Below are 27,709 nucleotides of genomic sequence, written 5' to 3' on the forward strand. Positions count from 1 at the left end.
CTCTAGGGAGAGGTTGGCAGGAGACGGGGATGTGCAGAAAGTGGGTACTAGTGATGGGGCACAGAGCCCGAGGAGCAGGCATCCCCCTCACCTAAAGTCTAAGCTTCTCTAATGCAGGGAAAAGCCAGAGTTTAGCACTTTGGAGTAAAAAGAATTTGAATGTGGAACTACGGGGTAGTTTAGAACACCATCGGCACCTGTTTGGAAGAAATGGCAAGTATTACAAACCATCAGCCATCCCAGTCTCATTCCCCAGGCTGCTTGCCCCACCACTTTCTCTTCCTTTTTTATAAACTGAAAAGCGCTTTGCAGTCTGAGGTAGTTCATTACATTAAGGTCACTGCAGCACGCGGTGGCTGCCCCCTATAGTCCTGGTTACTCTGGAGGCAGAGATCAGGAACATCGCAGTTTAGGAGAGCCCAGGCGAAAACTCGGCAAGCCCTCATCTCAACCAACAGCTGAACCTAGTGGGGCACGCCTGTCATTCCGGCTACGCTGGAAGTATGAATAGAATCTGTTCGGCCCAGCCCCGCATAAAAACGAGACCCTATTCGAAAAATAGCGAAAGCAAAAAGGGCTGGGGTCGTGGCTCAAGCACTAGAGCTCCCGCTTAGGAAGCTCCAGACCTTCAGTTCAAACTTCAAAAATAAGAAAGGGCATGTAGTTCGGACAAGCCTAGCGCTCTCAGAACCCGAGCGAGAGAAGGACGTCTGGACCAGCTCGCCCAGTCCAGGACTTGGGCTCTCCAGCTTGAATATGGGATCAAATGTAGTACTAGCCGCCGCCTGCAGGGGGCGCCTGTACGCAACGCGTGACCACGCCCCGCCGCTGTCACGCCCCGTCACGTGCCTGCGGCGTGGCGTCACACCCGGAAGCAGCGGCCGGAGCGGAGCCGGCAGCAATGAGCGGGGAGCCAGGGCAGGTGTCCTTAGCGCCCCCTCTCGGGGAGGTCGAACCGGGCAGTGGGGTCCGCATCGTGGTGGAGTACTGGTGAGCGGTTCGGGGTGGAAGGAACCCCTTTGTTGGCCGTGCGGGAGGGAAGTGGGTGCACGGGAGACTCCTCCCCCGGAACTCTAGCCTACCCCACATCTCTTTTCCTTAGTGAACCTTGCGGCTTTGAGGCCACCTACCTGGAGCTGGCGAGTGCCGTGAAGGAGCAGTATCCGGGCATCGAGATTGAGTCGCGCCTGGGAGGGACAGGTGAGATCCGCAGAACACCTGCTGAATCAGTCTGAGGCTAAATCACAGCTCTGCTATTTTCTAACTCTGACATTGGCTGCTACCCAGTCATGCGTGGCACATGGTAAAAATGTCCAACCAACATGACATGAGATCCCTCTTAAAGAGGAGGGGGCCACACAGATGAGGCCTGTAGGGAGAAACCTTAGACTGCTTTAGTGTAATTTTGGCGGGGAGAGAGCCCTTCATTGAGTGATGGACACAGGGTGAGACCTCCTTAGGTTCCTCTGAGTTGACCATGGGCTGAAGAATGACTTAAAGAACAAATTAACCAGCCTGTGGCTTATTGCTATAATCCCAGCTACTTGGGAGGCTGAAATCAGGAGAGGATCACCGTTCCAGGCCAGCCAGGGCAAATAGTTCTTGAGACCGCCTCCTCCCCCCCATCTCCAAAATAACCAGAGCAACATGGACTAGAGGGTGTGGCTCAAGCAATGGAGTGCCTGCTTTACAAAGCAGAAACCCTGAGTTCAAACTCTAATCCCACCCAAAAAAGGGGGGGTGGGGACTACAAAACGAGTATTGGGGCTGGTGGGAGACATGAAGAATCCTGCTTAGGGCCTAAGAAGTGTGGTCACTCCCCTTTGGAGGGCCTCCCCTGACTTCTACCTGTTCCAGCATTCATTCATGTATTTATTTCATACCAGGGGCCTTTGAGATTGAGATCAATGGACAGTTGGTGTTCTCCAAGTTGGAGAATGGAGGCTTTCCTTATGAGAAAGATGTGAGTATTTGGAGCAGTGGGAGGACCCCCTGGGACATCCTTCTCCAGCAGTGCATCCCATCAATCCTATTCTACACCTCTGTCCTCTAGCTCATTGAGGCCATCCGAAGAGCCAGTAATGGAGAACCCCTGCAAAAAATCACCAACAGCCGCCCTCCCTGTGTCATCCTGTGACTGCACGTGACTCTGGGTTACTGCTCTGTTCTGGAGTTCAAGCCTTGGTCCTGCTGGGAACTCTCTCTGCCTCTTTCCCCTCACTTAAGCTCCTGTTAGCTAAGAGACCCTAGCTTCCACTTTGCCCCTTTGGGCACAAGGATGGAACAGAAACATCTAGTCTTGGTGGTTGAAAAGAGACACTCTCTATGGACATTCCCACAGCCACCTCATACCCCATCCACAAAGGATAAGTGCCCACAAAAGCTCAGTCCCCTCCCCAGCTTGGCATTACCTGTCAGATGCCACAGTAGATCTAATTTATTTCCCCCTGAGCCCTAGGTGATGTCAGCTGTTGGCAGTACAAAGGCACTACAATCACTTGTGCCAACTAGTGTATGTTTATGTCTAGCCTGGGAGTGTGGAGGGCAGGAGTCATGCCAGCCTCCATGCCACCTGGTGGGTGGGCTTTTTCTAGACAGCTGCTTAGGTTCAGGGAGCTTCTTTCTTAGCCAAGGCAAGGAAAATGAGTCATGTAATAGACAGTGCCTCTTCTCCCCCCTCCATATCCCTGACTCCCCTTCTACATAGGGAGGAAATGACCCCATCTGGCGGGTGGCCTTAGGAATGAGTTTGTTCAAGCAAAAATAACCCAGTTGTCAAAGGGCCCTCAGGTGGAAATCCTAACATTCAAACCCAAGGAACTGGAAATTGGGCTCCTCATTCAGGCTTTTGGAAGAGGACTGAGTTTAAGGTGAGCAGTAAGGTCTGGCCCAGACACAGGATGGGGCCCAGCTGTTTTCCAAAATCTATTTGCAAATGGAGAAAATGGATGTGAAGAGGGACATCCCTCCCCAACCCGAGACACACCCCCTTTCCACACAACAACCACTCTCCCTCTGGGTCCTTATTTCATCTTTAAAAAATAAAAACAAGTAAAAACAAAACAAAAAAAGCACTCTGTACAAGGATTGGTCTGGACACTCGTGCAACTACCTTCCTCCTGGGGTGCACACTGGGTGTCAGGCACAGTCTGCTAATGGGTTGTCCTCATTCTCAGACAGTCCCTTGGGCCCCTTTGTAGGCCCAGCTTTCCTCAGTCATTTAGAGCTCAAGGTTTGGAAGAAGAGGGCCAGGCCTGGCCGAAGCCTCAGGAGAGCGTAGCTCTGGCATCCACTAGACCCTAGAGTCTGGTGGGACAGGGCTCTGAAGTCCACCAAGACTGCCTAATGCACCCCCTCTTCCAACCAGACTGGACCCTTCTCAGCTGCCTGTCTTAGCCAGGAAGGAAGGTTCTGCAGGATAGGTTTATGGCATGGCATGGCATGGCATGCTCCCCTCAGTGTGGTCAGAGAGCCGTATCCCAGCCTTGGTGTGACATGGGCTAGAAGTCAGGCCTTCCCCAACTGCAAGGGTATAGCAGGGGCTCAGCAGACTTGGCTTCTGGCTCACACTGGAACGTCCAGGCCCAGGTACTCAGGGTTCTCTGCCGTGGGGGTCCCTTCAAAGGTGCTGGGTGGAGATGCCCGCTCTGATGGGTCCTGGTCCCAGTAATAGAGATTGTCAAAGGCTGGGCTGAAGGTAGGAGGTGGGTGGGGCTGAGGGGCAGTGCCTCCCCTAGGTGCTAAATACTCAGGGTTCTCTATAGCACCCCCAAAGGCAAAAACGTCTTTGACAACTCCATTCTTCCCCGGGGAGAGAGTCTTGGGCCTTTCCAGAGTGGCACCAGCAGGCCGAACAGGAGACAGAGGACCCTCCAGGGGTGAGGCGGGCTGCGACCGAACCTCTGGCTGGTTCACATATTCTAAAAAGGCAATGGGAGAATTTGTTAGGGAAAGGAACCTGGATGTCCCTGCCATTACTACTGCCTCTACAGTGGCCTTGACCTAAAGGTTCCCAAGTCCCCTGCCTCCCAGTCTCTTAGCTCAGGACTGAATTCCATACCGGGCTGGAGGCTGCAGGTGAGGGGAGCAACATAGCCGTCAGTCTCAGGGGGCAGGGGTACAGTGGGGTCCTCACTGTACCGCTGTAGAGGGCTGAGGTCATGTTGAGGGAGGCTCTGCAGCCCCTTAGCTGCCCCCACTCCGAGGTCACCATCAAACACATCAGAGCCAGCCCCTTCTGAGGGGGCCAGCGGAGACCTGGGGGGATCCTCTTCAGAGGGCTCCAGCCCCAGTGTCAGCTCACCACCTCCACTCTGGGGACAAGAGAGAAAGTAATAGGAGTCACTCATGGGTCTGGGAGGGGGATTGCATGGGAGGTGACCTTCGGGGTATGACAGTCACAGTGGAAAGAAAGGAATCACAGGAGTTGGGAAGCAGCAAGAATCCTCCTTAGGCATAATGGAGTCTCCATGAGAGGTGAAAGAGCATCAAAGAAAGGGATCCTAGCCAGGCACTGGTGGCTCACACCTATAATCCTACCTACTCAGGAGGATTACAGTTCAAAGCCACCCCAGGCAAACAGTTTGAGAGACTCTTGTCTTGAAAAACCCATCACAAAAAGGGCTGGTTGAGTGGCTCATGGTGTAGGCCCTGAGTTCAAACCCCAGTACCACAAAAAGAAAAAGGGGGACCCTAGAGCATTGGGGTAGGAGAAGTAAGCAAACAGCCACCACAGTGTGACTGAGGGCACTGACCCTGGTGGATGAGCTTCGATGTCTGCGGTGTGTGGTGCCCCCAGCACCTGGGGCAGGGTCTGGGCAGAAGAAACCCTGCTGTGGTACCAGATACTCCTCAGCATCCACCAGGTCCCCCATGTCGTCATCCTCCAGCAGTGAGCGGTAGAAGGTACTGTCCAAGGGACTGGCTGGGCCCAAGTCTTCATTCTAGAAAAGGAGATGCAGGTGGGAGATAACAGTCCAGCATGCAGCCTCCTGAAAAAGGCTCACAGGGACCAGAGGTGGGGCTGGGCATGGGGGCCTGGAACCCAGGCATCCTCTTCCCAGGACCCTTGTGGCGGGGGGTATACTTAGAGGCAGGGATGGAGTGGGTAGGCCTAGTACCTGGATGACCACAAAGCGCTGGGGGTCTCTGGCCATGCGGGAGAATTCAGCCACCAGCTCCCGGAATCTTGGCCGACATTCGGAGTCAATCATCCAACCTGGGGCAAGACAGAGCTCAGCACCCAGGTCCTGTCCCCTCCTTTCCCTCTCTAGTCTGACCTAGGCAACTTCAACTCAAATCCAGAGCCCTCACGTGATAGAGAAACAGATCCAGACTCTGGGGTCTTGAGCTGGAACCTTGAGGCATTTCTCCTAGTCCCCCTCCCTGCGTTTTTAATACTGTTACAGTCTCTTCCTCTAGAGCAGCTCAGGACTCTTACTGTGAAGGACAGACAGGTACTTCTGAGGCCCTTTTCAACGTACCAGGACCTCTGGGACCATTCATGGCCTGCTCTTAGTTCCCGCCCCTGCCCTGCCCTCCACCCAGGCCCTCCCACCCCCACCACAGCATGCTCAGCCCCACCACGAACATTTGACCATGATCATATAGACGTCAATGGTGCAGATGGGGGGCTGGGGCAGGCGCTCCCCCTTCTCCAGCAGGTCAGGGATCTCCCGGGCTGGGATCCCATCATAGGGTTTGGCCCCAAAAGTCATCAGCTCCCACACAGTCACACCTAGGACAGACAAACATCAGGAATGGGGGGCCATAGGGAGCTCTGGTGTATGAAGCAGAGCCTGGAGCCATGGTAGGGGCAGGAAGTCTTTCCCAGTCCCTGGATGGACAGACCCTACAGGATGGGCACAGGCAAGCCCTTCCCCTCCTTTCCCTATTCCCACTCACCTGCCCCTACCCTGCCATGGCTCCTGGTCTAACCCTCCCCACCATCCCCACCACGTACCATAGCTCCATACGTCGCTCTGGTGGGTGAACCGCCGGCGAAGGATGGACTCCAATGCCATCCACTTGATGGGCACCTGGGAGAGCAAAGAAAAAAGTGGGGTAGGTGGGGTGGAGAAGGTAGCCCTTCTCAGAATTCCCCAGGGGACAGACCCCACTCCATCCTGCCCGCTCTGATCCTTCCTCTGACCTTGCCCCCATCCGCGTGGTACTCTGTCTCATCGATGTCCAGCAGCCGAGCCAACCCAAAGTCTGTAATCTTGACGTGGTTGGGGCTTTTGACCAGCACATTCCGGGCAGCTAGGTCCCTGTGCACGAGCCGCACATCCTCCAAGTAGCTCATCCCCTGGAATGGGAGGGAGGTGCCTGCGTGGACCTTGGGGCTGGGCCTCGCCCTGGCCACACTCCCAAGAAACATCTCATGCTAGCCCTATGTGACGACAAAGACTTGCTCGCAAGGGACCTCCTGAGCCCAGGTCCTCCGAAGTATATACCTTGGCTATCTGCACACACCAGTTGAGCAGGTCCTGGGAGCCCAGCCGCCCTCGGTGTTCTCGGACATGATCCAGGAGGCAGCCATAGGGCATAAGTTGTGTCACCAGCTGCACTGTAGATGTCAGGCAGATGCCCAGGAGGCGGGACACATATGGGGAGCCAACACCAGCCATCACGTAGGCTTCCTGGGGGGAGGGTACATTAAGAGGGTGTGGTAGACAACAAACTCCCAACCCCCATGCTCCCCTCCCGAGAGGCCATGATCGGAGACCCTCACACCCCTCCATCTCACCCATCCATCATAAACCACAGCTAGGGCTTGCAGACTGGGGCAGCTGAAAGTCAGGTTTAGGAGATCCTGTCTTCCCAAGACCCAGTAAAGACAGCAGCCCAGGCCTGCAGTCAGTTGGTCCCTCAGGACTCCCAACAGGAGAGGGTGGTGGGCTTACATCCAGGATTTCTTTGTTGGCTTTGGGGGATGTATTCTCCCTCAACACTTTGATGGCCACAGGAATTTTCACATTTTCCCCGTCAGGTATCCAGATACCCTGAGCAGAAAGAGGATGTGAGCAAGGAGTGTGGGTCAGACCCAACCTCCAACACCAGGTTATTCCTTGTGCTCATTCTTGTGCCTGAGATAATACCCTTCGCCCACCCTCCAACTTGGCCCCCTCTCCTCCCAAACAGCTTGGCCAGACTCTTCTTTTTTTGGCAGTACTGGGGTTTGAACTCAGGACCTCACAATTGCCAGGCAGGTACTTTTACTGCTTGAGCTACTCCACCAGCCCTTTGCCAAACTTGATCACCCCCCACCCCACCCCACCCCCTTCCCCCCCACCAGATCTGCCCACCTCAGGTCTGGCCCTGCCCCTGACCTTGTAGACTGTGCCAAAAGCTCCAGATCCAAGCACCTTCACCTTCCTTAGCTCAGTCTCTTTCAGGATCCGCATCTGAGCCTGGTTAGGCATCGCTCCACTGGGTGTCAATGGCTCCACCAACTGGGGTGAGGGCGTGGTGGATCAGTGCCAGGTGAGCAGCAGACCCCCAGCTGGCTGGGAAGCCCTCTTCCCGCCTCACCTCGGTTTCCTGCAGCAGCCTCCGCATTGTATACTTCCGGATCTTCTGGCGCCTTCGCTTGATTACAATCCCTAAGACCACTCCCACGACTGTGAACAACAGAATGCCCACCACAGTAGCGATGATGGATGTCACAGGGCTAGGGGCAGGAGACAAGATCAGGAATTGGGGGCCAGTCTGGGACAAGGGGTTCAAAGGGACATGGAAGTACATAAAAGCACTTGGAACGGGAAATGGAAGGATGACCGCAGGCTCTGACCCTTTCTTCCCTACTCTAAAACCTGCCTTGGCAAACTTCTGCTTCTACAACAAAGTCCAAACTACTTGCAACCATGCACACAGTCCCAGACATCCACATCTCCAAATTCTCTGTGCTCTCTTTCACCCTTGGCTCTAGCTCAGGGCTCTAAAACTTCCTGGCATAAAACTCACCAAGGAGCTTCACCCCCAGAGATCCTGATGACTGCATGGGCGGGGCCCAAAGAATGTGTGTCCAGAAATTCTGATGGTCTAGCCAAAGTTTCTACCCACAAGTCTTGATTCCCCACACCTCCCAGCCTTTGCACATGGTGTTCCTGCTGCCAGAACTATTTTTCTCCATGGGGTCATCTTTTAAGACTCAGTTCATCCTGGGATAGATGGATCTCCTGGGTATAAACTAGAAATTTTTTGGTTTTTTGAGAAAGGGTCTGGAAATGTAGCCCAGATTAGCCTGGAACTCAAGATCCTTCTGCCTCATCCTCCTGAGTGCTGGGATTACAGACATATGCCACCCTGCCACCTAACATTCTTGTCATCCTTGTCACCTCCTATCCTGTCCTATCCACCCCACCCCTTTCTTTGGCTCAGCAATAGCACAGTGAATGTTTGTTTCATGGAAAAATGATTGCCTAAGCCATACTCTGGTTTGTTTTCTCCTTTCCAAAGCTCCCCACTGCCAGACAATCATGTCCTATGGCTTGGTGATCAAGACGTCTGCCTTTCAGATCTGGCTTTCATCTGCCTATGCCCTCTCCCCTTCTCCTGTCTCTATGCATAAAACAGCCCACCAGAGCCTCTGACCACCTGGATTGGCCCGATACCACCTCCCCTTCCACCTGAGTGCAAGAGAAGTACCTGCACCCCCTGCAGGAAGCCTCCCACCATCATGGTTAGAATTTTCCGACCCTGTCAGGCATGGTGGCGCACACCTGTAATCCCAACACTTGGGAAGCTGAGATGGGAGGATTGCAAGTGTGAGGCCAGCCTGGGCTACAGGGTGAAACTCTGTCTCATAAGAAAGAACTCCCCAGACCCTCCTGAGTGACACTGCTGCAATCTGCTTGGGGAGTTGAACTTGACCTGTGTCCCTCCAGAGACATCTAGCTACTCCAGGGTGGGAGGTGCTGGATGTGCTGGCCACCTTTCCCTGCCACACCCACCCCTAGCATCCTGAGCAGGTTCTCCATCCACTTGTTGAAGCAAATTGAAAGGAGGATCAACACTGAAAGAATGGCCTGGGAAGTAAGGGTGGCAAGTCAGGTGTCCCATCTGTGGCAGGGGAGGAAGTAAGGGGCAACAGAGGCACCTCCCGGGGCCCAGGCCCACCTGGCTCTCTGCTCCGCAGGGCAGCCTTTGTCATCCAGGTCCACGCAGCTAAAGAAGAGAAAGTCCCATCAACAACCCTAGGAACAGCCTCCTCGAGAGGGTGTGGCTGAGTTATAACCCCCATTTTGACAAAGGCAGAAATTGGGCTCAGGTCACCAATATTCTGTCTACCAGCCCACAAGGGGATTCCTTCTCCAGTCAGGAAATCTCTCTCCTACACCCCTGCACTTAAACTGACAGGAGCAGGGAAGCACCCCCACAGAGCATCAAGTCTGAAAGCTCAGCTCTTCCCTCCATAAAAGAATCCTGGGGTACACCGACCAATCTCTACTGAAGAGAGTATGGCGATCCATCTTTCACAATGTGGGGATGAGGCTCAGTGGCACAGTGGTGCTTAGCTTGTGCGAGACCCTGGGTTCCATCCCCAGCACCAACCAGTCAATTAATAAAATACACCCATGAGCCTGCAGTTCCACCTCAGTATACACTCTGAAAATACCAACACCAGTACAGTAAGGGTATGCACAGGATTCTCCCTTGTGCATGGAGCTGAATTGCAATAATCTGTAAAAATAACAACAAAAAACTCAGTATTTCTCAAACATCTACACTACAGATTAAGAAGTTAAAAAAAAAAGTAGAGGGCAAAGCAATAGTGCAGAACAATATACAAGTATAATCCCACTTATATTAAGAAATGTACACAACTGGGGGCATGGCTTAAGTGGTAGAGCACCTGCCTAGCAAGCACAAGGCCCTGAGTTCAAACTCTAGCACTGCTGAAAAGAAAAAAGAAAAAGAAGGAAGGAAGAAAGAAAGACACACACAAAAAATACAGATCTGGCTGGGAGCCGGTGGGTCACCCCCGTAATCCTAGCAATTTGGGAGGCAGAGATCAGGAGAATCACGCTTCTGAAGCCAGCTGAAGCAAACAGTTTTCAAGATCCTATCTTGAAAACACCCAACACAAAACAGGACTGGCAGAATGGCTTAAGTGGTAGAGCACCTGCCTAGCAACATGAGACCCTAAGTTCAAACCCCAGTGCTGCCAAAAAAGAAAAAGAAAGAAAAATACCTATAGTGAAACGGTTTGGGGGTGGGGGGGAATGAGTCAAATGGTAGAGCACCTGCCTAGTAAGTGCAGGGCCCTGAGTTCAAACCCCAGTACCACAAAACCCAAAACAAAACAACAAAAAACTTCATCTGATTATAAATTAAGAAATTTCTAGCCGGGCACCAGTGGCTCAGGCCTATAATCCCAACTACTCAGGAGGCAGAGATCAGGAAGATGAGGATCGAAGTTTGAAGCCACAGCCCAGGCAAAGAGTTCACCGGACCCTATCACGAAAAAACCCACAAAAAAAGGCTGGTAGAATAATTCAAGGTGTAGGCCCTGAGTTCAGACCCCAGTACTGCAAAAAGAAAAGAAAAAAAAAATTTCTATTTTCTGGCCATTTTTGACTTACACAAACAGCAATCTTACATGACTCAACCTAGTGCAAATGTAGTACCCATAAGTGCATGAGAAAGCCGCAAAGGGTGCATGCACCCAAGTCCATCCCGTAGTTCTCCCCAGGGAAAGGAGCTGGGAGGAGAGCAGTCAAGTGAAGTCCACGTTTGGCACATGAAGAAAAATTGCAAGATTCTTTTAAGTGAATAAAAAAAAACACTTTGGAAATAACAGTCTATGATCCTATTGGGATGAAAAGGAATGTACGTTGGAACGTGCTCAGGTAAGTAGGCTGCGGATGTAGCTTAGTGGTAGAGCACTTCTCTAGCTCGTGCCAGGTCCTGGGTTCTATCCCCAGCATGGCCCAAATGGAGGGAAAATATTCTAAATTATTTAAAGTAGGAGAGAAGTGCTAGAAATACTTACATATCTTCAATGTGTTAATTTTTTTAATGTGCTGTTTTTGTGATTAGAAAAAAGATGAGGGGCTCTCAGAGTGGTTCAAATGGCAGAAAGCCTGCCTAGCAAGCATGAGGCCAATTCAAACCCCAGTGCCACACACACAAAAAAGAAAGAAAAAAAGAAAGAAAAAAGATGAAAATGGCTACTCATGCCTATTATTCCAGCCACTTGGGAGACAGAGATAGTAGGATCACAGTTAAAGGCCAATCTGGGCAAAAAGTTAGTGAGGCCCTATTGCAAAGAACAAGCATGTGCGGTGGTACATGTGTGTAATCCCAGTTACACAGGAGGCAGAAGTAGGAGGATAATGATCTTAGGCCACTGGGAGCAGAGCAGGAAGGACTGTGTATAGACTATGAGACCTTATCTGAAAAATAACTAAAGCAAAAAGGCTGGAGGTGTGGCCCAAGTGGTAGAGATGGCCCTGAGTTCACACCCCAGTACCACCAAAACAAGGGAGGGAAGAAGGAAGGGAGGAAGGGAGGGAGGGAAAAGAAAGAAAAATTAAGTCTCAGGGTAGATTGTCCCCCTTTTACAATAAGAGCCCCAGAGAAGCTCCTGCAATGAAAGCACTCCTTTCTTCAGAAAACACCCCAGACTCACGAGTGGGTGCAGTTGATGGGGCACGGCTGGCATATGCCCTCCTCATCTGGGTACTTCCAGATGGGCATGTAAGAGAGGTCAGGTTTCACACCACTGGGGCAGCGAGCCACACAGAAGGGAGGGTCCTTGTAGTGGGCACAGGCTTCACACTGGTCAGCCTCCTGGGTGGAGAAGGAGGATTTGTAGGGGTGGCACTAACCCCCCAGGGGCAGAAGGGACAGGCCCTGGGATCCCTGACCACTGAGCAGCACTGTCTCCCTACTTAGTTTCTGTGCTTCTCCCTGCAACCCTCCTTCAACAGGAGCTTCTGACAAGGAACTGGAGGTGCCCAGAGAGGGACGTGCATTCTCTAAGGTGTACCAGCAAGTAACAACAATAACTATCACACACAAAGCCTTTCCAGTGCTCAGGCACGGCGCCAAGCCCTAATCAACTTTGTTCTCACCACACCCAACAAGGTGGGTACGGTTACATCACTCAGAGCATAAATGTGACAACTGAGGTTGGAGCAGGGCCCTGGATTTGAACCCAGGTGGGCTGACACCTTAGCCCAAAGGTCCAACCTCTTTGCGCAGTCACAGCCAAGAATACAGGTCTCCTTGGGAACTTGTCACAGTCTGGAGGGACAGCCCCACGGTCCCAACCTCCCTCTCTTTCCACCCTCCTGCTGTCCAGGGCTGAGCCTGAAGCCCTCTCCAGGGATATTTTATCAGACTTAACACACCCTGCAGCAACCTGCCAGGTCCCTGGCACCCGCCACCCTTCCCCTGTCAACTCTGAGTCCACCAGCACCTCACCGATCCAAAGCAAGTCACTGAGTCATTCTGGGGCTGACACTCGGGGTGACATGGCAGACAGTGCCTGTCACTCACATACTCCCTGGGAAACCTGAGAGAAGGGGTTGGTGGTGAGGGATCTGGGAGGAGTCCTGGACACCCCTCCAGCCATCCCATCCCCTTCTCCGCCCCCACATACCCCTTCAGGACTCGACATTCCTCCACACACTCCTGGCCCCGAAGGAACTGGCTGCAGTTGACACACTGGGTGGGTCCCGGCCCCCAGCAGTGCCCATGGGCGCACAGTGGGCAGCAGGCCAGGCCCTCGCCCACTGCAATGAGGAAGGGGCCAGAGGGGGCTCTCAGGGTAGGTCCCAGGTCCAAGTGAAAAAGGGGAAGGGGCTGTGAGCAGGGCTCTGGGCTGGATGGGGCAGGGACTGATGCTGGGCAGTGCAGGGAGAATCCTGGGATTGTAGAGTCAGGGAAGGGAAGGGAAGGGAAGGGAAGGGAAGGGAAGGGAAGGGAAGGGAAGGGAAGGGAAGGGAACGGTGCCAACAGAGCATGGAAGACCCCAGCTGCAAGTCATGCCAAGAGGTCACACCAGCCAAAGCCAAATCAAGAACAGGACAGGCAGTATGCACAGGCCCCAGAACACTGCTGCCAGGACCCCGTGGGCACTCCTGCACACTGGCCCTCAGTGCTGGGCTCCTCGTCTTACCACACTCATCCTCTGGCCGGTTGCCATGCTGGAACAGGGCCTGATGGGGGTTCCGGAAGAGTTGCTCCCAGGGTACCGTGTGTACGAAGCAGAGGTGCGTATTGCGATGGATGAGGACCAGCCCGCTGCCTAGCTCCCGCAGCGAGCGCAGTCCCAGCCAGTGGATGCCCAGGCCTTGCAGGGTCAGTGAGTAGGCGCCACTGTAGGAGGGGCGTGCTCAGCTACAGGGGGCACTGTATGTAGCCTGGGCCAGATCCCAGTTGGGGAGGGCTGCCCACCCTTTCCTTCTGACCCAGCACACTCTGCAAATGCTCATGCAAAGGCTACCAAGGTGTCCCGAGGGTGCAGGGTACCCAGCAAATCCAGGGCTTCCCATCCCCACCAACCCCCCTCTCCTGATGCTCACTCGTGCAGAAGACGTCCCCGGATGACTCTCAGGTTCTGGAAGACACTGAGGTCAAGCAGGCTGTCTGGCCACGCTGAGATGTACAGGTAACCTGCAGACAAAGGATGAGGCTGGAGAGTGGACACAGGGCCAGGTCTCCCAGCCCCTTTGGAGCAGGACACGGAGAAGCAGAGCCCACCTGTGATCTCCTCCAGGCTCTCAAACACTTGGAGCTGCTCAGGCTTCAGGGGGGCAGTGTTGGAGGCAGGGTCCCTGGAAGGATCAGGAGGAATCAGCAGGGTCAGGAAGGAAATGGTCATGACCCCCAGAGAGGGCCCTGCCACCTCACTCCCCACCTCCCATTGCTGCCTTCACTCAAACCCTTTGCCCATCAAACCCAGCTGTGCCTAATTTGGCAGGATCTATCAAAATAGTATTTGTATCCTGTGATCTAGAAATCTTCTAGGAATGTACCCTAGACTGCCAGGCACCGTACTAAGAATATTCCAAGTTTTAACTCATTCAAAATTTGTAAGGCTAGAGTTATTAGACACTATTTCATAGAGGAGGAGGGCAGTAAGACTTGTAAGTGGTAGAGCCTTGTTTCAAACCCAGTCTGGCTCCAAAGTCTTTGCTGCTACCTGCTCTGTACCTGGTAAGACAGCAAAGCAACTTGATATGAAATGTCATAACCAGCCCTCCAAGGAAAGGGGCCCACACACACTCCTGTTCACGTAAACCAAACTAACCCAGTTTCTCTTGTGTGTGTGTTTACGAATGTACAAACAGGTATAGTGACTCAGGTCTGTAATCCCAGCTACTTGGTAGGCAGAGATTGGAAGGATCGAAGTTTGAGGGCAGACAGGGCAAATAGTTTTCAAGACCCCATCTCAATCCATGGATGGGCACGGTGGTGCATACCTGTCATCCCAGCTACACAAGGAAAAGTAAAATAGGAGGATATCAGTCCACACCAGCCCTGGGCATAAAGACTTTATTTCAAAATGAACCAATACAGCCAGGCACCAGTGACTCATGTCTATAATCCTAGCTACTCAGGAGGCAGACATCAGAAGGATTGAGGTTCGAAGCTAGCCCCAGGCAAATAGTTTGTGAGACCCTATTTTGAAAATACCCAACACAAAACAGGGCTGCTGGAGTGGCTCAAATGGTAAAGTGCCTGCCTAGTAAGTGTGAGACCCTAAGTTCAAACCCCAGTGCTACCAAAAAAAAAAAAAAAAAGGCACAGATAAACACATTGAAACTGTTAACACCCACTCTGGGAAGGGCAGCAGAGGTAAAGGAAGTATTGAGAGAACTTTTCTTCTTTTTTAGTACATTTTTAAAGCTGAAGTATAGTTTATATAACACAGTAAAACACAGATTTTTAATGTATAGTGATGACTTTGGAGAAGTGCACTCATGTGTAACCCAATGGACACAGAGAACATTTCCACCACCCCAGAAACTTCCCTGTGTCCCCTCCCAGGCCAGGGCAACCACTGACTGATAGGAAATTTCTCTCATTGTAGAGTAGATTTTTCTTTTCAGAGCCTCACACAAATGGAATTATGACTCTCCATATGATTCTGGCTTCTTTGTTTGTTTGTTGTTTGAGACAGAATCTCACTATGTAATCCAGGCTGGCCTTAAACTCCCAATTCTCTTGCCTTAGATTCCTGAGTGCTGGGATTATAGGCGTGGGCTAGCACCTGGCCTTTGATTTTGGCTCCACCTATTAGTTTTGAGATTCATTCACATTGTATGTACTAGGTGTTCATTTCTTTTTGTTGCTGAGCAGAACTACATTTGTGTAGCTATGACCTACTGCTGTACCCAGGGGTCGTTCCCAATTTGAGGCTAATATGAGTAAAGCTGCTATGACCTCCAGGGGAATTTTACTTTATCTGCATGATTTGATCTCCACACAAGTCTGTGTTCATGGATAGCATCTCATTTATAAAAGTAGCCCTTCAATCCCAGTTTCTTCTGGTCTCTTCCCGCGTTCCTGTCCTCCCACCTGTCTTCTACCACCCCCCAAGAGATACTGCTGCCATATCTGGGTCGTCACGATTTGGCTTCCACCCTGATACTGCCTCAGGTCATCGTGCCTACTCCTACCCATCAAAGCTCTCCGGCAAAAACGCTAGGCTCCCAAAGATCTTCTTGCAGCCAGCGAACTCCTGGATGTTAGCACTGGTGACTGCCCTCGCCGCCCGCAGGTGCTCCATTCCCAGACCGTAGCACACTGTAGGAAAGGGAGCAGGCAATACCGGGGCCATCGCCACCCTACACAGAGCACCAAGGTCCTGCATCCCCTCCTGGGACCACACTAACAGGTGATACAGAGGAACTTGGGGAACTGGTCTAGAGTGGCCAGGTCAACAGAGATAATGGAAGAAAAGGACTGGGACCAAGGAGTAGTGGGACAGAGTGGGCTGAACTGGGCTGTGTGTGCACAGGGACGGGCTGCAGCTGGTACCTCGGGCACAGGGTTTGCTGCATTTTTCACACCGCTGTGTTCCGTCCTCTGCTGACACCTCCTGGTTGTTCGGAGGGCAGATCAGGGTGCAGGAGCCCACGTCCGTAGAGAGGTAGTTGTCTACAGAGATCAGGAACACATGCCCATGCTCCCTGGCCCTTCACACCCCACTATAAGCGGCATTAACAAGATTATACAGAAGAAGACTAGCAACCAGTACTTAGATGCCTTCCTATGTGTCTGAAACTAGATGTTCATTTGCTCCTCACAACGCCCACATGTGATCAGCACTGCTGAACTTGCATGTTGCAAAAACAGAAACCAAAGTACAGTTCTGTGAATTATTCCAGGTTATTTTGTTAGTAAGCAGAAGAGCCAAGATTTGAACCCAAATGGTTTGGCTTTCTACCTTGTCCTCTCACCCACCACGAAGGTGTGACCAGGACCTAATGACTCACTCTGAGGAAGAAAGAGGCTCCCCCAGTCCTAAGCATCCATCAGTGAAAAGGGGTGTTCCTTTAAACCCTGCTCTATGCAGACTGTAGATTAGTGTGAGCACGTCAGGAGCATTCCGTGTACACTAGCACTGTTCTAAAGGCTTGGCAAACATTAAGTGAGTCAGTCATTATACCCATCTTATGAGGCTGGGACTATTATTTTACCCCCATTTAGCAGATGAGGAAACTGAGGCATAGTAAGAAAGCAGTAAGACTATTATGCAGCAGAGCCAAGTTTTAAACCCAGTAGTTTGGCTCCCAAGTCTGGGCTTTCAGCTGCTTGCCTGTCTTTACCGCCACCTGCCCCATAGTTGTTAAAGAGAATGAGGCAGCTTGTCACAAACTGTCAATACCAGGCCTCCAAAGCAAGGGCACACAGTAACTCACAATATGCCTCTGTTTACATAAACCATCCTCCCCAGACCATTAAAACGATGCTTTTATCTCTGGCACTCACAGGGACAGGTGGTCACACAGCTGGCTCCAAAGGTGTAACGGCCCTCAGGGTTGGGCACAGATTCGAAGGTATCAGTGTTGTAGGTGACCAGGGATGGGCAGTGCAGCTCACAGATGCCACTGTGGTTGAAGTGGAGGCAGGCCTGGCAGGGACAGGAATAGGTCTTGCTTATTATTACTAGGCTGGTTTTCCATGGTGTGCCAGGAGCAACAGCACAGTACCAGGTGAGGTGCCCATCCCTTACACCCTGGAGAGTAGGGCTCAGTGGGTACAGGGCAGAGAGGCACATACCAGGCAGTCAGAGTGCTTGGGGCCTGTGCAACCAGCAGCACACTGCTCGTGGCAGCAGTCAGTGGGCAGCTGGCCCTTGCAGCGGGCACAGCCACTGGCACAGATGGTGCCAGTCACTGTCAGGAAAAAGACAAGGTGAGGGCTGGGCAGGGTCTGGGCACAGACTCTCACCAGCATCACCTTATAGGGAATTTCTTGCCCCAGGGAAGTTACCACCAGCCTGTTATCTCACCCCTCCCATGTCACCTGTTGTCCACCTGCCCTGCCTCCTCTCCCCCCCCACACTCTGGGCCTCCTTCAGACTCACAGATCTGACAGTCTGCAGAACTTTCTCCCCAGCAATGGTTGTCTTTACAAGAGTTGGCACAGGGTGGGCCTGGGGACAGAGGAAGGCAGTGAGAGGTGGATGGCAGCAAGGTGAGTGAGTTAATGAGAGACACATGGTCACAGAGACAAGCAGCAAGATGCCTAGCCCAGCAAGGGAGAGACCCAGAAGGAAAAAGACACCTCCAACACAGGAGGCTGTTCACAAGCACAGGGAGAAACTCACAGAAGAGACACAGAGATGGCAGGAGGGAATGAGAAACAGGAAGCAGGTAGCAGGTAGTCAGCAGCTGGTTGGGTGGGGCGGGGGGGTGACAGTGGTGGGGGGGGTGGCTGTCAGAGAAACAAGCAGGGACAGGGCTTACAGGCCCGAGAGTGGCTGGTGTCGATCATGGTGAGAGCCAGCTGATTGTTCTTGTGGAAGATGTCCTTCCACAAAATCGTGTCCTGGTAGCAGAGCTGGGGGTTCCGCTGGATCAAGACCCCTCCCTTCAGGATCTCTGCAGTGAGAGCAATCATCAGGAGAGTCTTTTCCTGTTGGCCACCTCCTCTCCTCCCTCAGTGCCTAACAACCCTGGCCTCCCCACAGCAGGGAGGAATTTGCAACCTCCCCTGACCATGTGAACAACCCAAGAGGAGCAGAGCAAGTCGTCCACAACAGGGTCCAGACATTTGTCCAACTCCCTATTTGCCTTTCTCCTCACCCTGCACCTGCACCTTTTGAAGGTTAAAAGAGAAGTTGTGGGTCTGGGGATGGAGCTCAGTAAGCGAACAAGTGCTCAGCACTGTTCTAGGCCCCGGGTTTGATTCCCAGCACCACAAATAGATAAATAAATAAATAGAGGCTTTTAAAGTCTGAAATCCAGCTCACATCATTTGTCCCCTGCAAACCTCAGTTTTCTCATCTGTAAAATGAGAATAACACTGAAGGATTAGTAGCAAGACTTACAGGATTATAGCTTGATTAAATGGGATCCTGCATACAAAATGCCTGGTACCCAGAAGTTGGGACACTGCCAACTCCAGGGCCACCACATACAGTTTCATAGGTTGTTAACTGCATACTTGGGGACAAAAACCCAGCCTGCCATTCTGATGAGCATATTGGTGAAAACTACAACTTCTAGAAGGAGGGGAATCGTGAGTACCTCCTAGGCAAGCACTGAGCTCCACCCCCCAGAGTGTCCCCCTGGGGGACTCGGTGTCCAGTCAGTGGCAACACCACTTCCAGTTCACACAGAGCCTCCACAGCTAGCAGTGGCCCTGGTCAGTTCTCAGTAACCAAGAGAAGAAGGTTGCAATGATGTGACAGCCACCTGTGAGGCTTCGAAGCTGAAGCTCCCGCAGCCCTCCTGGGGCAGTCCCTGGGGCAGGGGTGGCATCGTGCAGAGGATCTCCATTGTCTAGCACAGCCAGGGCATACTTGTCCTCAAAGAGCTGGGTCCCTCGCACGATCCGCAGTCTCTGCAGTGGGACCTGCCTCACTTGGTTGTGAGCCACCAGCATGTAGCCCTGCACCTCCTGAATGTCCTGGGAGGAAGGACAGGGGGTAGGCGTGAGGCGGAGCTGGGCCTTGGAGCATTCCCACCCTCCAAGGCCTCCGGCTGTGACCCAGTGCTAGGCCCCCAGCCACTAAGCAGTCCAGCTCTTCCTTGCCTCACCAGATTCTTGTGTGATCAAGAAAGATAAAGATGGGGGGAGCATTTTGTAAGTAGTGAGCAAGTGCCCCGCCCTCAAGCATCTCGATTTCTTCATGAGGAAAAGGAAAAGACAAGATGGTGCCTGCAATCTGAGGGACCAACCAACACACACATGGCCCCACTCCAAGACCCATGGATGCAGCTCAGTGGGCTGCTCGGTGGGCTGCACTCCTTTCTCTCCTGCTCAGAACCTTCCCACTGATCATTTGTCTTGTGACTTTCACAATGGGTGTGCCAGGATGCCTGCTGGTCCCAATACAGATAGGGAAGCCAAAACCCAATGACACTCACATCCTCATGGCTGGTAGTGGCAGAGCTTAACCTGGAACTCACATCTCCACCAGCTCTTCCCACTACACTGAGAGAGGGACAGTGATGGGAACAGTTGGATAAGGGGAGGTGACCATGCCGGCAAGAGGGCACCCCACCTAGAGATTTCCACAGTCAACCACACTGCAGAGAGAGTCAACTGATTTTGCAGACTAGATGGGGGTTAGACATCAGAAAGGATTTCCTGGTTGAGAAATCACAGAGAGAAAATACAGGGAAGGGGCACCCTCATCTACCCCCCCACCTCTAAACAGAGGGCTCAGCCCCACCGATGGAGCCTGGCTAGCTTGCCCACAAGCCTCACCTGCAGGAAGGAGAGGCTGGCATTGGCGGGCAGGTAGGTGAGTTCCAAGTTACCCTGCACCACCTGGCAGCCCTGGTAGAGGTGGCGGAGCATGTCCAGGTGGGTCTCAGGACTGGCTGGGAGCTGAAGCTTCATGTCTGTGCCGGTGCACACTGGTGGGAGGGAGGAGGTGGGTCAGGACACTGCCCAGTGACCTTCTGCAACCTAGCTGCCTCCTCTACGCCTACTCCCCAAGTCATGCCATTTCAGCTAGGGAGAAACCATGGCTAACAGGCCCCTTCTCCCATGTCCTTGCATCTGCAGTCAACAGTAGAAGAAAGCTTTCACGTTTGCGAAGAAGAGGGAAATCTTGGTAGGGGATCTTCTGGCTGGGCGACCCTGAGCACCATCCAGAGGGGCCCCAGTGTGTCAGCCCTGTGGGGCTTGCCGCCAATACAGGGGGTTAGCTGAAAAAGAAAGCCTCTCTTTGTCCCAAAGGCAGGGACTCAGGGCTGAGGGTAAAAATCCCCCAAGAGAGGCGAAGATGAATCACAACTCTTCTGGATACCCCCTGACCCTCTCCCAAACAAACAAACCCAGGGCTTTCTCCCTCCACCATTCCAACACGCCCACGTGTCAACCTCCTGGCAAGGGATATCTGCCCCCACAATGCCACCCAGAAAGTGGGGAAGAAGGGTCAGCTGGAGTCACAGCTGGGGGTAGCCAGGGGCCTGGTTCATCAGTGCAGAGACCTCTGGAATGTCCCAGTACAGAGAAGAAAAGCTTGGGATTCCAGCTAGGGGGCCTAGCTACAGATCCTGGTCAGGCTGAAGTGTGCTCTGCAGGTTCCTACACCACCACCCTCACCCTTGCCACCTCCTCGGGGCAAGACTCCAGAACCAGCTGGCATAATCTATGCCATGAAACTCCTGCCACAAGAACACTACGTCAGCCTTGTGTACCTGCCCAGCGCTAAGCGTCAACCAAGGGGCATCAAGAGAAACCGCCATCCCTCACCCACCTGCCTCTCATCCTGGTGTGCTGGATACCAGACGTGCCCATTCAGCCCCACTAAGACATACTGGAGGGGTTGGTGTCCCTGTGAGGGGGGCTCTGGGTAGCATCCAGCACCAGGCCTGCCAGCAGGGAGAAGATTAAAGTGCCCAGTTGAACTTGTTTTTCTGCTCTGGTGAGAAGATGAATCACCTGGTGCGTCTTGCCCAGGAGGTGTGGGGGGGTGGGCGGAGGGCACCCTGGGATACACAGGTGCCTGAGCTGCTGGGAATTCCTGTTGGTCACTGTTCTATCTCCCAGGGACTACAAGCAGATTCGAGGGACAGTACTTTGGGCTTTGACACTAGGGGCTCTGCTCTCCCAGCAGCTTGGAGCCTATGGCTCCTAGAGGTTAAAAAGAGATCTCTCTGCCTCCTGTACACTGTGGATTGGCTGGGGGCAGGGACAGTCCTTAGATTCCCTATCTACACCAAGGGCCACAAACTGGTGGCTTCCCAATGGCACCCAGAGTAGTCTTTATTCCCAGCCTTCTAGGCAGACAGGGAAGAAAGCAAAGAGCAAGGAAAGGAAGAATCCAGAAATAGAAGTTAAGGGCCTTCTTCTGGATGGAGGGGAGAGATAGCCCGGCCCCTTTATACCCCAAGCCACACCTACTTTCACCCCTTCTCTTTCCTCAGGTCCCCCCTCCCACATACTTCCCAGGAGAAACAGGAGCTAAGGGGTGGCAGGCTAGGCCCAAAATAACGCCCTGCTGCCAGGACCTCCCCCAGTCTCGCAGCCTCAGCTGCTTATAGGCACAGCTGTCTCCAAGCCCAGACTAGGCCCTGGCCAAGCTGGGGACAGGGATGGCAGGGCTGGGGCGGGAGTTCACCCCTGTAGCAGTCTACCCACTATGGCCCTCTGTTGCCTCCAAGGGACACCAGCTGTGGCAGCCAAGCAATAGAAAAACAACAATAGCAGTCACCATGGTTGCTGAGCTGAGCACCTACTGTATGCACAACAGACCCTCTCATCTTTCAGAGACTGAGACTGCTGCCTCTACTTTACAAACAGGGAAACTGAGGCTGGCAGGGGTCAGATTCTTTCAAGGTCATAAAGCAGGGCTGGGGGTGACTCAGAAGTAGAGCACTTCCCTAGCCTGTGTGAGACCCTGGGTTCAATGTCCAGCACCAAAAGACAAAAAAAAAAAAAGAACAAGGTCATGCAGCTTGTGATAGAGGTAGGATTTGAACTCAGGTCTAATGTAGACCCCATATTCTTTCCATTAAGCCTGACTGCACACAAATAACATGCCACACCTGGCACAAATGTAAAAACACACTAATTCTCTGATGCCACCAGTAAACACACAGACTCCAGGCAGGGCAGGGTGGCTGGGCTGGGCGGGAGGTCAGGAAGAGTGGCAACCCCGCCCCACCAGCGAGTTTGTTTACCAGATTTGTGGCCAATTTGAGTAAGACTCTTACAGTGTTTGCAGACAGGTGGTAAAATTGGTACCCTGAGATCTACTCCCAGGTAGCTGGAGGGTGCCAGCTGACACCCCCACCAAGCCAACGTGAGGCATTGGCATGCCTCAAGTGCCATCTAACTCCCTACCTCCTTACCAGGCTCCTCCTGCCAGTTCTCACCATGGTCCCCATGGCTACCTGATCCCAGTGATTTGCCAAAAGGTCCTAATTCCACACAGGGGTGCTCTTTGCCTGTGGGACACCTGTACTTGAAGAGCCCCATCCTCCAGCTCTCTGAGACAAAGGCAGTGTGAAGCAGGACCAGTCAGAGCCAGGGCAGGACCCCCAGTGAGCACCAGATAAGCATCTGTCCCATGGATGAATGAATGACGTCTAGTCAAGAGTCAACTGAAAGGGACCAGCATCCATCCCTCTGCTTAGAGCTTGTCACAGTCCTTCAAGTCCCTCTAGTTGGACTTTGGTGGTCAGAGTTTAGTCCTAGCCCCAGGGGTTCTCAAGTAGAAAGCCCAGCAGCTGTTTCTCTCTTTCTCTCTTCTCTCCTTCCTCCCCCCCCCCTCTTTCTCTCTCCCTCAGTACTGGGGATGAAACTCAGGACTTCATGCTAGACAAGCACTGTACTACACCAAACTATACCTACATCCCTAGACCCCGGCTGCTTCTCTTGCTCATAGCATGAACGCCAATACTCCCTTTGTCTCTATGAAAACTGCCAGGAAAGTACCTACATCCCCAAGGCTTACTTCTCCAGACCCAGGGACCAGAGCCCACTCAAGCTACTCAACAATCATACACACAAACCTGGAGCTGGTATCAAACCAGGGCCTGGACTCAGAGTCTTTAAACTAAAACCCTATGTCACTGTGTGACCATGAGCACATATCTAGACCTACAGGGCAGAAGCTAAGTCAAATTCATCTCCATGCCCCACGGTGCCTGTGACTTAGTTGGCCTTCTCTGAATATTTACTGACCTAAACTTGGCCCTAACAACTCTTACTCCCTCAGAGGAGGTCCCTAAGAGTTAAATGAGAGGAAGAACCGAGAAGCAGTCTGTAAACATGAGGAGGGTTTGTAAACAGACCTGGGGCAAAGGCAACACAAACATTAGCTATAATAATTCTCCCATTCCTCCTAGGAACGCACATCCCCTGCCCCCACTCTGGCTCTCTTCCCAGGGGTAAGAAGATGGGTGGCCTAGCAAAAGACAGAGGTGGCACTCCAGAGGGGTTTCCCACAGGTGGAAGGCAGAGAGGGGGATCTTCTTCCCGATCATTCCATACTCAGGGGCAGGCACACCTACCCTGGGCCCTACCCAGACACCCAGCCCTACACTGACTCCTCATGCTTCCACTCCAGCAGCTTCCCTTGCCCATATAGGCCTGTGTGTCCCAGTGGCTTCTGCCTCCTATCCTCCATCCTGGTCCTGCTGGGAGAGCCCAAGAGGAATGCAGGCATGGGCTAGAAAGGAAGAGAGAGGATTCTGCTGCAGGAGGGGACCTCAGAGGCCCACCATCTCAGCCCACCTTCTATAGCCTGGATAAGGGGATGCTTATATGCATACCATCTGAAAAACAGATTAGCACCTGTTCCCCCACATGACTGCCTGGCTGTCCCCAAGGCTTTCTCAATCCATTCCTGTAGAATGGAATAAGACTTTGACCAACCCTTAACGCCTTCTCATCAGTTCCCAAAACTGGACAGTACTGGTTAGCTGGGGAACCTTGATAAGTCTGTTCATCAATCTGAGGTTTGGTTTTCTCATCTGCATACCTACTCATAGGGATGGGTCTAAGATGAAATAAAGCCATCTATGCACAAGAATCTGGGTGCACACTGCACATTTTATAAAAGTTAAGGTGAGAGAGGTTCATGCAGTAGGATATGGGCAACTCCAAACCCAGAAAAATAAAGTGTTTTCTGTTTGACTTTGGGAAATGCAAGATAAATCTATCTATCTGTCTATCCTTCTATCTATCTATCTATCTATAGATACAGATAGTTAGATGTGCATATATATGTTTCTTTTTATATTTGATCCTCTCTTTTCAGTTTTTTTTCTTGAATATTAAAATGAGTATAGTAAAAAAGAGAAGAAAGGTTTTGATAGAATAATGCAATTAAAATCTGAATGAACTCCTCAAGATTAAAAGGATGTTTGCTACAATATACAAAAACTTGACCTCTCGGAAAGAATCCCAGCAAAATCCTGACCTTCCCGGACTCCCCCACATCTCCCCTTTCCCACATTCCTGCTCTAGACCCCAGCTCTGGAATATAATCTGGGTACTAGAGGCAGCTGGGTGGTGCACAGCCTTTATAACTGTTCCCTACACCAGGCACTCTGTCTTGTCCCTCTGCATGCAGCAGTGCACTTGAAGGGTGAAAACTCAAGGAGGCCCCAGTCCAGAGAATCCACTTCTCAGATCCCAACTCTGCAAGGCCACTCCCCTAGCTCCACTCCCAACCCAGCCTGGCCTCACCCATCTCATCAGAAGGTCAGAGGTGAAGATGCCCGCCTGGGAAACAGGGAGGTGCAGGATGGGCTTCCAGAGACAGAAGCCTTCTTCCTCAGCTAGGAGGCAAAGGGCCACCTCCCACTGTTTACAGCAGATCTGGCCCAGCACCTTGAGGGAGTTCCTGGAGAGGGCAGAGTTCAACGTGTGTCCTCAAGCCAGCAGGGAAATAACTGCTGTTTGGCAACACAAAACCTAGACACACAAACACAAAGACCACACACACAACTCATCACAGACATCCAGTCTCAAACACACAAATGGACATCCCAAAGACAGTACAGCAGTGCTGGGCCTCTGGGGGATACACAGTTGTGCTGACACCTACTGCTCTCCAAACTCCCTGACCCATGGAGACCAAATGCTCCAAGAACAAGTTCATTTTGTCTTTCCCACAAGCCAGTGATTCAGGGAGCAGCATCCCGCATTGTTCTAGGTGGATTACTATCTAGATTTTGAATGTCTGGTTGCAGGTCACACTGCCACTTACTAGCTGACACTTAACCTCTTTCAGCCCAGGTTTCACTGGGAAAATGGGAATGCTAAGAGGATTTCTACTATAGGTTTGTTCCCATGACTGAAGCAAGGAAAGCAGTCAAACCTCCACAGAAGGTAGCTGGCGGAAGACCCAGTTCAGAGTATATGTCAGCTTTATCACTGTAGTACAGATGGACAGATGGATCAGGGCACACACTGCCGGCCTCTCCCTCCCCCCAACCCCAGCATGAAGGTAGAGGCAGTACACAACCCTCTGTATACCCCTAGCTAGCCATATTTCTTTAGCTTCCCTCTTTTCACCTTACTAGGAATCCCTCCCCTGGAACTCTATTCTACTTTACTAAGCCAAACCCAGGAAACCACTACCATCCTCCATGGTCCATGCTCGCCAAAAAATCTCAAAGCTCACAATCCCTATGCGGACCCGAAACAGGTTTGTTTAAAACAGGGCTGGGGGTGGAATTCAGTGGTAGAGCGCTTGTCTAGCATGTGCGAGGCCCGGGGTTCCATCCCCAACACCGCGAAAAAAAGAAATGTGTTCAAAACAAATGCCTGCCCCTCCCCCAACCCAGACCCCAGCATGAGGCAACTCGGCAGCCGACCAGCCACCCGGTCCTCCCCGCTCCGCAGGACAGGTTGCTTTTCCCCACCGCCCCCTCTTCCCCCACCCCGTCTAAAGCCGGAGAAACTCAACCCAATCGGCTGGAGGGGGGCGGGGAGGGGGAGGGGCAGGGCAGAGGGGACCCCCAAGGAATCCAGCCCAGTCCAGTCCGGAGGCGGAGGCTGCCAACTGGAAAAGCTTTGAGAAAGCGTGAGGGGGCTCAGAAGAGGGAAAACGCACACGCACACACTCACACACATCACGCAATACACCCTCTGCGGAAAAAAACTTGGAGAGAACTTTCCTGACAAGTTCGCGGAGGCTCCAGGAGTCCAGAAAACTCCGGGGTCTACAGTGGACTGTCTGGAGCCATTTCAGTGTACCGCCCCCACCCCACCTCCTCTGGGCCGCGGGCCCCGACAGCCCCGGGTGCCCCGATCGGCTTCGATCGCTCCGATCCCGGGGGCCGGAGAGCTCGCGGGGCCCCTTTGCCTGTCCGGCGGTGGGCGCGGGACGCAGCTGCAAGGACTGGCGCTGCTCTGTGCCCTCCCCACACCAGACCCACCTTGGGTGCCTGCGGCTCCGGGGGGCAGGAGGGCGAGCAGGAGCCCCCAGCGGCACCAGGCCGCCAGCTCCATGGTGCTCACTGCGGCTCCGGCCCCATGGCTCGGGCTGGACCGGGCTCGGGGCGCAGGGCGCGGCGAGGGCAGCGGCCGGGCGCGGCGCAGGAAAGGGCCGCCTGGGAAGGGGCGCGCGGCTGCCCACGGGGCTCTCCTCGGCTCTCGATCCGGCGGAGGGGAATCTCAGCTCCACAACTTCATGCTGCACTTCCTCAAGCCGCCCTCCTCCTCCACCTCCTCCGCCGCCCGTGATTGGGAGCCGCGCGCTCCCTACTCGTCCCCCCACCCCTCCAACTGCATTCCAGCAAGTCTGGGAGTGGCAACTCCCAGCTTCACTTTCTCCCTCTCCGCGCAGGCCTGGGTGCGTCCCTCCCAGCGCACGGACGCCTGGGTTGCCTGCAGAAGTTCTCATCTATTTCGGTGGAGAAGCGCTAGAAGCAAGGAGGGTGGTCCCGCCCCCGCCCCGGAGTCTGGGGCAGAGAGATTCTGCAGGTTGCCATCCTAACTTTGAAGCCTCAAGTTTTATCTTAAACACTCCTGGGGAGTTTGCGCCCTACTCCATCGCATGCCTATTTGTTTTGATCGGCAGGTAAAACCGACAGCCAAGGAAAGGAGATGGGTTGTGTCTAACTCTGGCTTCCAGGACTCCCTGGGATAGCTTCTCAAATATTTTGGGTATCTCCAGACTGAAAAGCAGTAGTTTTAAGTGGGGGGCGGGGGGAGGGGCGGGGGTTGTCTACGGATCGGAGGAGACAAATTGGAAGGACTTCTGTCTCAAATTTTGGAAGAACATCCTTCCTGTTTCTTTGTAGAAGCATCCCACACCCAATTCATTCACAGTTTCTTCTTTGTCCTTTGTGTTTGATTAGCCTGCTCCATTCCACCTCCCCACCCCGCATTCCACCTGGAGCCCCTGACCCTATTCCTAAGGCCTGGCGGTAGGGGTGGGAGGAGAAAGAAGGCATGTTTTTGTTGGTAATTCCAGCAACATATTGCAGAAGACATATTTGTACTAACAAATTACTCGTTGTTTATCTGAAATTCAAATTTAACTTGCACCCTTTTATTTGTCAAATCTGGTGATGTTGCTTGGAATGCTCCAGCCTGTGGCACACTT

General features: G+C 52.8%; 2 protein-coding genes across 5 annotated transcripts; one reads left to right on the forward strand and one right to left on the reverse strand.

The window, feature by feature from the left end:
• The first annotated feature begins 857 nt into the window (after window positions 1–857).
• Window positions 858–3,071, forward strand: Mien1 (migration and invasion enhancer 1). Its single transcript, XM_020175481.2, has 4 exons — window positions 858–990; window positions 1,103–1,200; window positions 1,887–1,963; window positions 2,054–3,071. The coding sequence occupies exons 1-4, from the start codon at window positions 902–904 to the stop codon at window positions 2,135–2,137; spliced, it is 348 nt and encodes a 115-aa protein (XP_020031070.1). The 5' UTR covers window positions 858–901; the 3' UTR covers window positions 2,138–3,071.
• Window positions 3,015–26,828, reverse strand: Erbb2 (erb-b2 receptor tyrosine kinase 2). 4 transcript variants are annotated; one of them, XM_020175480.2, is made up of 27 exons: window positions 26,538–26,828; window positions 19,900–20,051; window positions 18,882–19,095; window positions 17,931–18,065; window positions 17,549–17,617; window positions 17,242–17,357; window positions 16,951–17,092; window positions 15,997–16,116; window positions 15,636–15,762; window positions 13,714–13,787; window positions 13,536–13,626; window positions 13,130–13,329; window positions 12,611–12,743; window positions 12,433–12,523; window positions 11,636–11,796; window positions 9,121–9,168; window positions 7,534–7,672; window positions 7,332–7,454; window positions 6,906–7,004; window positions 6,456–6,641; window positions 6,152–6,307; window positions 5,963–6,038; window positions 5,591–5,737; window positions 5,121–5,218; window positions 4,755–4,943; window positions 4,061–4,313; window positions 3,015–3,920 (listed from the first exon to the last, which is right to left on the reverse strand). In XM_020175480.2, exons 1-27 carry the CDS (start codon window positions 26,608–26,610, stop codon window positions 3,565–3,567), a joined length of 3,768 nt encoding a protein of 1,255 aa, XP_020031069.1. In that variant the 5' UTR covers window positions 26,611–26,828; the 3' UTR covers window positions 3,015–3,564. The 4 variants fall into 4 exon arrangements, with proteins under 4 accessions (XP_020031069.1, XP_073901959.1, XP_073901960.1 ...); XM_074045858.1 differs by lacking the exon at window positions 26,538–26,828 and adding an exon at window positions 24,841–25,934; XM_074045859.1 differs by lacking the exon at window positions 26,538–26,828 and adding an exon at window positions 20,900–21,517.
• Window positions 26,829–27,709: the final 881 nt, after the last annotated feature.

Source organism: Castor canadensis, chromosome 11, assembly GCF_047511655.1.
Source record: "Castor canadensis chromosome 11, mCasCan1.hap1v2, whole genome shotgun sequence".
NCBI classification, from domain to species: domain Eukaryota; kingdom Metazoa; phylum Chordata; class Mammalia; order Rodentia; family Castoridae; genus Castor; species Castor canadensis.

Coding starts and splice junctions, on each gene's coding strand:
- Erbb2 (XM_020175480.2), bottom strand. CDS start 26,610: ATGGAGCTGGCGGCCTGGTGCCGCTGGGGGCTCCTGCTCGCCCTCCTG. Junction 16,117..16,950: donor CTGTGTGACCACCTGTCCCT/GTGAGTGCCAGA, acceptor TGATCTCTGTAG/ACAACTACCTCTCTACGGAC. Junction 13,627..13,713: donor GAGCCTGGAGGAGATCACAG/GTGGGCTCTGCT, acceptor CTTTGTCTGCAG/GTTACCTGTACATCTCAGCG.
- Mien1 (XM_020175481.2), top strand. CDS start 902: ATGAGCGGGGAGCCAGGGCAGGTGTCCTTAGCGCCCCCTCTCGGGGAG. Junction 1,201..1,886: donor GTCGCGCCTGGGAGGGACAG/GTGAGATCCGCA, acceptor ATTTCATACCAG/GGGCCTTTGAGATTGAGATC. Junction 1,964..2,053: donor GCTTTCCTTATGAGAAAGAT/GTGAGTATTTGG, acceptor TCTGTCCTCTAG/CTCATTGAGGCCATCCGAAG.